Consider the following 12,522-nt stretch of genomic DNA (forward strand, 5'->3'; position numbering starts at 1 on the left):
ACAGGTGAACTAGATTAGGCAGTTGCCCAAACTGTTAGCACAATTAAATCTCTCGGTCTGGATGCATATTCCATTTTGAAAGGATATACAAGCACAGTGGTGAATGGGAGCATGGAAACAGTAAAACTGAACTAAGTGCCGATTCAAAGCAGTCAGTCAAGAACTAGTCAAAACAACAGAAGCTGAAAATCTCAATTTTTATGATTTAAAACAAATATTAAAAAGTATAAAGTCAGGCGTGTACAAAGTTGGAACAAATTCATTACAAGAGCATGGGTGCAGAGTATTGTTTCTGTAAGTTGCTCAGAGTTAGAGAATAATGCCACAGCAATCAAATCCCTGCAAAAGATCAGTCACAGTTTGCAATGAAAGGGGAAACATTCTCAGTAGACATCATCCATGGATCATTGCAGGTACGGACTCACAACCAATGTTCAACTGCAAAAAACAAGTCATGTCAAACTTGGCTAACAAAAAATATTCATAAGTTAAGCTATGAAGTGAATTAGAATGTCCAATATTTTCAGGAAAGTGACAATCAAGATATTTTGAGATACATTAACAGATTTGTCATGGGTAAACTGAATTCATTTTAAATAAATTGTTAAAATCATACTTTCTCCCAAGTAGTTATAAATCCGAGTGTTTTCGCTATTATCTCTCAACCGATGAACCCCCTTCACCAGCACTGGAACGGTACATTATTGAGTTGCAGCTGCTGACCAGTAAACTAATATAAAACTTTGCTTTCTCCTCTCTTCCTAAAGCTGAAATTAGATGAAGTAAAAGTCAACACCACAGGTCGATATTGCTCTTTCACTTCTTCCTCTGCAAATCTTCGCAACGCAACAAGAGAGCATCGACATAGCAAGAGAGATGTTCTGAGATAGTCACTGTGCAGTACGTTCTACCATGCATGAAGCAGAAGGGGAATAGGGAAGGTAGGGGTCAGTGGGATGAACTGGAGGGAAGAAAAGGTTGGATATATACAAGGGATAAAATAAGAAAACATAGCAATAGAAACCACTGGAAGAATTCAGTGTGCCAGGCAACATCAGAGTTCCCCAGCATTCTTTTTTGCTCCAGACTCCAGAATCGGCAATCTCTTGTGTCTCTGCCAGCATTTTGAAAGGGTAGGGTTAAGTAAATGGAGCATAAACAACAGCAATGATCAGGCCCTACTGTGCCGCAGAATGCAATACAACAAGATGGCAAAGAACTGCATGCAGAATGTAAGGGAAAAGGCAGCAGTGACAAGGGAACCCTATCACATGCAAGTTCCCTTCAGGTTCAGACCACATTTCCATTTCCTCATTGTCAGGTCAAAATTATCCACCTAATAGCTTTCAATAAGTACTATCACAGTGAGAATGAGGCCATTAAGGAAAACAGCCCCACCCCACTTTCTCAAGGACCATTATGGGTGGGCATGAAATGGTGTCCTTTCCTGCACTGTCCGCAAACCTTGTGGGATGATAAAAAGCTGCCACTGGGCTGCAAAGGTGGGCAAACAAATCACACTGGGCTCTTGCAATGATTCTGGAGCCATGTCCTTTGTACAGGAAAGACAACTAAATGGCTTATTCTGACCACTTTTAATGAAAGTACTGGTGTTCTGTCTCAATTCCAAATTACACTGTCCATCCTCCGGGAATGCTTATCAAAGAGTATTCGCGTCAGTCAGAGTGGACAATAAGATACTAGGTGAAGGACAGCAGCATACACTCCCTATTCATTACCAAATGGAGTACACAACAAAAAGGATATTGGCACTCTTTTCATTTCTTCACTGACCTGTTAGACCTACAACAATTGCTACCCTGATTGCTGATTTGGGCTCAACACAGATCACGGCGACCTTGGGACTCTCTTGTCTCTGTGTTAACAACACAGCGAACCATTGCTCACCAGTCAACGTAGTTTTGAATAGAGGAAAAAGCAAACCACTTGAAATGTTACAAAACAGTCATATCTTGCTGCAGGTTACTGATGTGTGCCGGCAAAGGGGGGTATAAATAGTAAAACTAAAACTTGTTGCAGGTACTGGAAATGCAAAGACTGGCATAATACTTACCACTGGTGTGCAAAAACAAAAGGTAAAAATATACATGTAATAAATAAAGGAACATAACAGCGTTGTGTCAATAGTGACAGAATCCTGGAATACAATTGGGAAACACTGATGCAGAAGTGTAGGACCATTCCGGCCAAGGCTCGCGGTTACTGCGTGAATCCTCTCGATGCTGGAGAGAATGGAGTGGGTTTTGTGTGCTCAGAGTTTCAATGTTCATTCAGTCTTTGATTGGAGGATACATTCTCACAATCTCCGCGTCTCATTCTCCACTCAGCACCTATTTGGTATCTGTGTTTAAGAAAAATAAGATTTTTAGTTTTTACCCAAACTTTGATCTGATGAAAGGTCACTAACATGAAACATTATCTCTGTTCCTCCGCCCACATATACCACCTGAGCTGCCAAGTATTTCTAGATTATTTTTGTGTGCATTTTGCAATTCCCTAATTACTAACTTTACATTATTTTTAAAAAATACTTCGGCCTACCGTGCTTTATCCCAAAACAAATTAAGTCATAATTTTCAGCATGAGGTTATAACCTTTTGCTCCCTATTACATTTCTTATTTTGCCATCTATCTTTGCGATTCTCTATTGTGTTAACAACATCATTAATGTAATGAATATAGTGTACAAAATCACGAGGGGAGATGATATTGTGAATGCACAGAGTCTCTTATCCAGGGAAGGGAATCAAAAACTAAAGGACATATGTTTTAGGTGAGAGAGGCAAGATTTAATACGAATGTGAGGGGCAACTTTTCACTCGGAGGGTGGTGGGTGTAGGGAACAAGCTGGCAGAGGAGGTAGTTGAGGCAGATGCTATAACAGCATTTAAAAGACTCTTTGACAGATACAGGGATAGGAAAGATTTCGAGCAATATGGGCCAAATGCAAGACAAGCTTAAATGGGGCACCTTGGTCGGCACGGACAAGATGGGCTGAAGAGCTTGTTTCCATGCTGTGTTATTCGATGGCTCTCTTTGACTCTAATAGATGAGGCCTCATCATTGATTCCTGTAGGACCCCAGATGTTACTTTCTTCCAGCTCGACTATACGCCTATTAGTGTGGCTGTCTGCATTCCATTGTCTGACCAATCTTCTAAATGGGTCAATGACTTGACTTCAATTCGATAGGCCGCCTTAAACTTAAATTTCCTGTAGCAGAACCTTAGAGTACGTTCTGGAAAATATTACCTAGTTACTTCCTCAAAAACTTTAATTCTGTTTGTGAAAGGAAAACCGGTTCAAAGTAGGTTGTTTCTAATCAGCACAGATTCCTCGTGCTCAGTCATTCTCTCCTTTACTACAGATTCCAATAAATTCCTTGCAGCAGATGTTAGACTAATAGATCTAGAATTTCCAAATCTGCCCATTTTTACCTTCAGTTAATAATGGATTTATATTTGCAATTGTCAATTTCAAAGCAACAATTTTTGAAAGTGATATCAAAAGCACCTGGAAACATTCACATCTACAACCTTTATGGACCTTGGATATGACATAGGTATGGCAACAATAATTTAAATTATTGAACTGGTAATCCTGCAGAAAAGTGTAGAAATTAAATGGAGAAATGAATGGGAAAATTAGTTCAAATAACAGTGCGACATTGAGCCATTTAAATCCAGTTAATGAAGTATCTGAAACGTTAAAAAATAGGGTATCAGGAACCATTTTTCTCGATATGTTTTCTCATAAAATCCATCCAGTTCTTTAATATCCCCCAGGGAAGAAAATCCTTAACACTGAGCTGTACGAAAATACAGTGATACTGCAATACCCTCTGTAATTCCCTTGGTCGGTCAAGGGATTTATAGAGGATATTAAATACTAACCTTGCTAGTGGTGCTAACATCCCAGGAAATACAACAGTGAAAACCTTCAGTTGCAGAGAATGTTTAAATCTTTGATGCCAATTTCATGGTCACAAAGTAATACAGCATGGTTCTTTGGCTACTGAGCTATAGGCCAGCCATCAAACATCTATCTATACTATTCCTTTCTTGTGTCTCTAATCCAAAGCTAATTCCATTTCACTCTCCCCACTTCCAACAACTCCCCCCCCCCCCCCCCAGATTCTACCATTCTTCTGCAGACTACGTCCAATTTATGGTGGTGAATTAAACTACTGGACCACCGGAAGGAAACCCACACAGTCACAGGGAGAATGTGCAAACTCCACACAGGCAGCAGCCGAGGTCAAAATCAAACCTAGGTCACTGGAGCCGAGGGACGGCAGTTCTACTAACTCTGCTACCCACTTTTCTAATCATGCTTCCCTGACAGCATTAATTTAAATGAATTCCTCTCCTTAATTTCTTAGTGGGTTTCTTGGAATATAAACCCCAGTATCCTCTTCTGGTACTAAGAAGAATGACAGAAAACAAATTGTTCAAATGACGTGCAATTTGTTTGTTTTTCTAAAAACAATGTTTTTCAGTAAAAAAAACAATGCTCAATTTTGAACGTATCACCAAATCTATCTTTGCATTAATATTCCACTGCATTGTATAGAGGAAAGATGGCATTTGTGTTCTGAGGGACCCACATGAATATTGGAAAGATGCTATGAAAGCCTGTACCCTGGGAATGGTTTAAAAAGGTGATTCTCTAGTTTCAGTCATGAATTCTAACCCATAAAACATTGGCAGTGAATAGAAAATAAGTGTTGCACAAACGGTTTGCAAACAGGTGAAAGGATTTGTAATAAACTTGCCTAGCCCACCCGCCCCCAATTGCTGGTGGTGATGACTTTGTGGCCCTGGTGAGTAGTTTATCATTACTATCCCAAATACCTCGGTTCGTATTGAAAAGAAGTTTGCACACACCTTCCTCCCATCCCTCAGAGACTCCTGCCAGCTCATAATGCTTTTTCCTCAGTCCACCAAGCCGCTGCCTCTCTTTCTGTAGCTGGCTTTCCAGTTCTAAAACACGAACCTTCAGGATAGGGATAAAAACACAAAAATATTAGCATTTACACTTTTATTTCACCCTGTTATAGTCATACAGCGTGGAAACAGGCTCTTCGGCCCAACTTCCCACACCGACCAACATGTCCCATCTACATTAGCCCCACCTGCCTGCATTTGGGCCGTATCCCTCTAAACCTGTCCTATCCATGTACCTGTCAAAACGTTTCTTACAGTTGTGATAGTACCTGCCTCGACTACCTCCTGCGGCAGCTCATTCCATACACCCACTAACCATTCTTTGTGTTCTTGCAGAAGAACCTGTCTCAGAGTGAGCTTACAGTCACTTTACAGTTTTATAGTACAGGTTAAAAACACAGACGTAGAGCAAGAGAGGCTCACCAATCACATTTTCTTTCTTCAGACCACTTGTTTAACCTCTAAAGGAAAACTCATACAGTACATTATTACCATTACAATGGTAATCAAGCAAAAACTCCTGGGCATGCATCAATCTTGTTCTCTCCATTGACAGCAAAACAGCTTTTGACCTGACCAGAGAACTAACTATTCATTCTTTGTGTGATACTCATCATGGGGTACAGCTTCTGATAAGCTGCAAGCTGTGGCTTCCAACTATCTCATTTATTAAAGAACGTATTAACTCTGATTAGAATGCAAGCTTAATGTTTATTCCCTAAATTATACCCCTGCTGTGGGACCATGGTACATGAACGATGCACTTAATTCAAGGGAGCTGGAAGATATAATAATCAGACAAACACTTTGTCTTTTTCATTACTTCAAGAAACAAGGGAAAAAAGCAGAGAGCCATGCAATGATAGTTTTACAGTACCTGCGAATCCATTTCCTGTCGCTTGATTTGTGTCAGTGTCATGCTGGAGAAATCCATTGTATCTGGAACAAATCAATGAAAGTGGCAGACCACGCGTGAAGAAAAATAAAATCACCAACAGACATACATGAGATATGGTTCCTCATCTGCAATTTATCTTCTGCTACTAACAGAAGTATTTTTTGCTGGATATAGTTCTGTAGGCACTAGGTGTGGTCCAACAATTTGCCCAAAAGCTCTTCCTTCCTGTCAGCCTGCACAGAGAAGCTGCACCACAAATGGCCCAAATGCAACATCCAAACAAACGTGGAAAACCCAACAGCTGATCTGAGGGAAGATAGTGGCCAGGGTGAGAGGGGTCAGAGATGATCTTACCCGCTCGCTTCCTGGCCCTTGCAGTGTACAGTTTGTCAATGGGGGGAAGGTTGCAGCCAACAACTTTCTCGGCTGATCGAACGATGCGCTGCAGCCTCCGGATGTCATGCTTGGTGGCTAAGCCACACCAGACCATATTGGAGAAGGTGAGGACAGACTCTCTATGATGGTAGTGTAAAACTGGACCATCATTGCCTGTGGCAGGTTGTGTTTCCTCAGCTGCCTCGGGAAGTACATCCTCAGTTGGGCCTTTTTGACTGTGGTTGATGGTGGCCTCCCTTTTAAGGTCCCTGGAGATGATGGTTCTGAGGAATTTAAATGACTCCACAATTGGGACTGTAGTGTTGTTGGGGGAGGGGAGGGAGAGCTCTCCTAAAGTCTACAATCAGTTCCATTGTCTTAAGAGCATTGAGCTCCAGGTTGTTGCGATGGCACCAGGACGCCAGCTGTGTCACTTACTGTCTGTAGGCAGATTCCTCCCCATCCTGGATCAGTCCAATCAGGGTTATATCATCCGCAAACTTAAAAAGCTTGACAGAGAAGTCTGTGGAGGTGCAGTCATTGGTGTAGAGAAACTAAAGGAGAGGGGAGAGTACGCAGCCTTGCGGTGCTCCTATGCTGATGGTCAGCAGGTCCGAGATGTGCTTTCCCAGCCTCACATGCTGCTTCCTGTCTGTCAGGAAGTTGGTGATCCACTGACAGAGGGGTTCAGGCACAGTCAACTGGGAGAGTTTGGAGTGTAGTAGCTCTGGCACAATGGTGTTGAATTCAGAGCTAAAATCCAGAACCAGAATCTTTGCAGTAGGTTCCCTGGCGGTCTAGGTGCTGGAGGATGAAGTGCCCAAAGGGTTTGGGACATCTTGTGTTCACGAGCGACGACCAACAACTGGAACGTGCCCCGGTAGGCCCGACTAGCCTCACAGGCCTCACTGGCCTCCTAGGGACTGCCGAGAAGCCGGGCGGCAAGGCCTGCTTGGGTCGAAGGAGCCTCAGCGGCGATGGGAGACTCGGCGGCAGCTTGAGCCTCGACGGCAATGGGAGCCTCAGCGGTGATGGGGCCTCAGTGACAACGGGAGCCTCGACGCGGTGGAAAGTGAGTGGGGGAAGGGGGCGGGAAAGACAATGGAGGACCGGGCGTGGGGGGACCGCCATGAAGAACATGTGGGAGAACAAAGGGGGACCCTGATGTGGGGGGGGGGGGGGCACTCTGGTTTAGAATCCTCTGCCCAGGGGATAAGCCTGCGTTGGTTGGTTGGTTTGTTTGTTCCGGTGAAGGCGCCGTGCACATTGCAGCCAGCCAACAGTCGCTTGTCTTATTCTTTTATTTTGCACTTTTAATTTCAAGTTTTTGTGTACCTTATGTGTTGTGACTGTTGCAGACCAATTTACCTCCGGGGATGAATTAAGGTTTTATCGTATCGTATCCTTTATTAATGCAGGTTTTCTATTACAATTTGGAAGAGCTCGTCATAACAAAATACCTCTTCTAAGATTTTCAATCATCTCAGAATCAGAATAACCTTTATTTTCATCCAAAAGAACAAGTCTTTTGGACGAAATTCCATTACCCACAGTCCAACAATAAGAGCAATAAAAATAAGCAATAACACACACAATCACAAACCAACACAAAACAAAAAAAAGAAACATCCATCATAAGGTGGGTCTTATTATTCTCCTGAAATGACCCAACTCCCATGACTGTTGGGTAACAGACATTCTGTGCATCATATTCCATAAAGAACAAAAAGCGAATGGCCAATTATTCTGTTTCTGGTGATATTAAGGAGACACTGTTCATCAAAATAACTTTTTCCAATCATATCCATATCTTTTAACATCCCCTCGAAACCACATTTCTGGGAGATAAGGCCGCTGTTTTATCTTACGGCAAATGTTTCCAACCAAACAGAATATTGTGTGAAAATTTAAATCTAGATTACAAGTCAAGAATAGGTGGCTGAATGAACAATCCTCCAACTCCAGACAAAGAGGAATGCTTTACAACTGTCACAAATGATAGCACTTGCAAACTCGACAAGAGCCTTTTCAATATCGAAGTGAGGCAACATGCTGACTGAAGGTCTTCCAGGAATGGTAGATTTCCTCCTCATATCACATGGGAAAGATTGTTGCCAACTACAAAACCATTGCTCAACACCAGGAACTGGAAGTTGGTACATTAAAGGTAACCAAGTGTCACAGTGTGGTACTTCCACCAACTTCCACTTGATGGCCATTTTGCTGCTGCTATTTGAAATAGTCAGTCATTCTAATGAATTATAAAGATTCATAAAATACTCCATACGTTGCCAGTGATTCTCAAAACTATGTAGTTTGTGATTTTTAACTATCAGTATTACATTTTCCAGCTAAAAGTATACAAATTGCCGCAGACTCTGCTTTTCCAGGATGATTCCATTTGCATGCATCCCAATCAGCATCAATGAAAAGCAACACACTCAAGAAACGAGGAGCTGTGCTCAATAAAAAACAGAACATTCTGGAAAAGCTCAACAAGTCAAGCAGCAGCTGCAGAGATAGAAACACACAAATAATTTAGGTCAAGGACCCTTGATCAGAATACTGGTGAAGAACAAGTCGTTCCTCTGTTCCCCAGATGAGATATCAGCGACCTGGAGGGCTAGTTATATTTCTCAAATATTGCCAGATTTACTGAATATGTCTATGTTTCCAGTGTCTGCCATATTTTGCTGTTAGGTTATATTGAATGGATATTTCCACTTCCCTCCACACATCCCACCATCCACCTCTTTATATTCTATCAGGTTCACACATAATGTGAAAAGTGAACTACCTTTCTCCTCAATCTGGGACTTTCCCGATTTGGTGGAAGCCACTACTTTGGCTGTGGCTTCGTTAACACCCTTGGACGCTCCCCGCAGCCTTCCAAGGTTACAGTTGTCTTTATCTGCTTTCACCTAGAAAAGAAGGTGGCACAAATATAAGTTTATCAGGAGCAAGGGGGTAATCGGGGAAAGAGTGGGTCCCTATCAGGAACAAAGGGATAATCTGTGTGTGGAGGCAGGTGCAATGGGCAGGTCCTGAATGAATACCTCTCATCTGTATTCAACAAGGGGAACGATGCGAAAGAGAGAGTTCAGGGAGGGGTATTGCGATGAACTGGTTCGTGCCAAGATGGAGGTATTGTATGTCTCGAACATGGGTGACTAAACCCCCAGGGCCAGATGCAATGGAGACCAATGGAGGAGATATTTGGTGCTGTGACAGAGCTTTCCGCATCTTCCTCACCTACAGGTGATGTGCCAGAAGACTAGATGATAGCAAATGCTATTCCTTACGTGATGAAGAGCAGCAGGAAGTGTAAGCATTTAATAACAGGCCAGTGAGCCTTACATCATAGATTGGGAAATTATTGGAGAAAATCCTAAAAGTAGGATTCATGTTGGAAAAACAGTGATTGATCGGGGAATGTTCAGGATGACTTGGTATAGGGGAAATCCTGCCTTACTAATTTGAAGAGATTTCTGAGAAAGTTAGCTATGAGTATTGATAAATGCGGGGCTGTAGTCATTGTCTATATGGACATAATAATAATAATATATTCCTTTATTCGTCCCACACCGAGGACATTTGACAAGGTCCTGTATCCAGAAGGTTGAGTCCAGAGCGAGCTGCATAATTATCGAAAATTGGCTTGGTATTAGGAGGCAGAGTGTAGAGGTGGAAGGATGCTTTTCAGATTATAAGTCTGTGACCAGCGGTGAACTGCAGGAATCAGTGCTGGATCCTTACTGTTCATGATATACAGTATATCAACAATTTAGCTATGAATACAGGAATCATGATGAGTAAGCTTGCAGATGACACAAACATTGGTGCTGTTGTGTGTAGCAAGGAAGATTACCTAATACTACAGCAAAATGTAGATCAATCCAGCCAACATCCTGGTGAATCTCCTCTGCACTCCATGCCTATCTTTCTATTTGAAGTTCTTTAGCTATGGGAGAGACTGGATAGGTTGGGTTTGCTTTCCTTGGGGTGAAAGAGGCTGAGGGATGACCTGTTACAGGTAGATAGCTGAATTGTTTCCCCATGTAGAGGTGTCAAAACAGGCGAGCAGCCATTTTAAAGGATATTTGAGTTGAAAAGTTATTTTTTCTAACAGAGAGGGATTGACATCTGGAAAGTGCTGCCAGAGGAGGTAGTGGAGTCAGATGCAATCACAATGTTTAAGAGGCACTTAGCCAAACATTTAAATAAGCAAAGCATGGAAGGATACGAACATAGTGTGGCCAAATATGGTTAATGTAGATGGGCAAAATGACAACACAGATACAGTGGGCCCAAAGGGCTCATTTCTGTGCTGTATAATTCCATGACTCTAAAAGTCTAGACATTAAACTCCTGACAAGATTATACTATTTTTCACCATGTCACAGTCAGAAGTGAGATTGATAGGACTGGTCCCGAACATACTGAAACAAGCGTACCTTGTTGTTGTAGTAAAATGAATAGCAGGTACTCTCCTGCACTATTAGATTATATATAAGACTGCTCCCTCACGTACTGTACTGGCATATAGAATTCTGTGAATGTTAAATACTGAATCACTCTTGCTGTCCACCTGTTCATTCAGTGGGAATTTATTTCGGAAACAAAGTGTTTATAAATTAAATTAACTCTTCAGCTCTTTTGCATTTCTTTGTCGGAAGGTTTCTATTCGGTTTCTTTGTGTTTTATTTGCTGTTATTTTAATGAACAAACATGATGATTTACCTTGGAGGCAGCAACCAGTTGTGCTGTACTGGCTGCAATCTCATGAGAACACACCATTAACTCTTCAAACTTCCCCTTTCCCTGGACAACCAAGTCTGCAGCATCCCTGAATAGACACATGGAAGAATGCTAGTTAGGCTCCAAACCATCCATTAAATCTCAACACTGCTAAATAAACTAGAGTAAGAATATAATTTACTAACATAAGCTCTTTACTGAGATTTACAAGAATTTTGCCAGGACTTGACGGTCTGAGCTATTGAGAGAGGTTGGACAGGAGGACACTCTATATTCCTTGGAGTGCAGGAGGCTGAGGGGTGATCTTATAGAGGTGTAAAGATCATGAAAGGAGTAGATAGGGTGAATGAATAGAATCTCTTACCCAGAGTAGGGGAATCAAGAACTAAAGGACATTAGTTAAATGTGAGAGGGGAAAGATTGAAAAGGAATCTGAGTGGCAACATTTTCCACACAGAGGGTCGTGGGTGCATGGAACAAGAGGAGATAGTTGAGGCTGGTACTTTAACAATATTTAAAAGACATTTGGACAGGTACATGGATTGAAAAGATTTAGAGGGATAATGACCAAACGCGGGCGGGCATGTGGGGCTAGTGTAGTGTGGCATATTGATTGGCATGGGCAAGTTGGGCCGAAGAGCTTGTTTTTGTGATGTAGGACTCTATAACTCTATATTAGGTAGACATGCATCAATGACAATGACAACAAGTTAATCAGTAAATACACATCCCAAAGATGAATCACGTAAGCTATAAAAAACATTATTGCCCAATAAAACCTCCTCTGAAGCATTTCAACTCCTGACTTTGAAGGCCTGCATTATACAGTCAACAGATGGGCCCACAGCTGACCTCCAGCTGCCCACAAACATCAAGTGTCCACTGTGGGGTGGATTTCCCCTTTCCTGACAGTTTGTTTCAGCTTGGTCTCGGGATCTGTGGCATACAGTGGCCATGATGTCGTGGTTCGCTATGTATCCAGTCACATTAAAGAGTTCTGAACCTTTGCACAATGTAAAAACCATAATTTCTAGCTAATTGGACATAGTCCAAAAGTTTCAAACGGAAGCTGACTGTGGAGGAGTATTGATTCACTGACAGTAACTTCAGGATTTCTCAATTAAGCTGTACATGTGGAAATCCCAAAACTGCACTCTGGCGCATAATACAGTGATAAAGCATGATGACAGTTACTCTGCCACTAAATAGCCAAAATCCAGGCAATCAAGTTCTCAATAACTTGATAATATTGCTTGAACGTATTCTCGTGTATCACTGTAAACAGCTTCATTTCATGTTCTATTACCTAATACTTTGAAATCACAACATGTTGAGTGGTGTGGGGTGAATCACCTGCAACTCAACACTGACAAGACTAAGGAGTTAGTGGTGGACTTTAGGAAGAGAGGGACACCCCTGTCCCATGTCTCCATCAATGGTGTGGATGTGCAGTTTACCAAGGAGTGCCACTACCTTGGAGTGTACCTGGACAGTAAACTGGACCGGTCCAGGAATGCTGACTCCC

The 12,522-nt window shown here is 42.1% G+C and overlaps 1 protein-coding gene across 4 annotated transcripts in view; it reads right to left on the reverse strand.

Moving 5' to 3' along the window:
* Window positions 1–207: 207 nt before the first annotated feature.
* The window catches only part of hip1 (huntingtin interacting protein 1), a 211,670-nt gene continuing 199,355 nt past the window's right edge, over window positions 208–12,522 (reverse strand). For 3 of the 4 annotated variants that reach the window (XM_078422446.1, XM_078422445.1, XM_078422447.1), the window contains exons 27-31: window positions 10,980–11,085; window positions 9,037–9,160; window positions 5,844–5,905; window positions 4,907–5,015; window positions 208–2,362 (exon numbers count right to left, since the gene is read on the reverse strand). In XM_078422446.1, coding sequence (XP_078278572.1) covers window positions 2,352–2,362; window positions 4,907–5,015; window positions 5,844–5,905; window positions 9,037–9,160; window positions 10,980–11,085 — 412 coding nt within the window. In that variant the 3' untranslated portion in view covers window positions 208–2,351. Of the gene's footprint in view, window positions 2,363–4,906; window positions 5,016–5,843; window positions 5,906–9,036; window positions 9,161–10,979; window positions 11,086–12,522 lie in introns of those variants that run through there. The other variant, XR_013548945.1, reaches the window with a different exon arrangement.

The sequence above is a fragment of the Rhinoraja longicauda genome, chromosome 26 (assembly GCF_053455715.1).
Source record: "Rhinoraja longicauda isolate Sanriku21f chromosome 26, sRhiLon1.1, whole genome shotgun sequence".
NCBI classification, from domain to species: domain Eukaryota; kingdom Metazoa; phylum Chordata; class Chondrichthyes; order Rajiformes; family Arhynchobatidae; genus Rhinoraja; species Rhinoraja longicauda.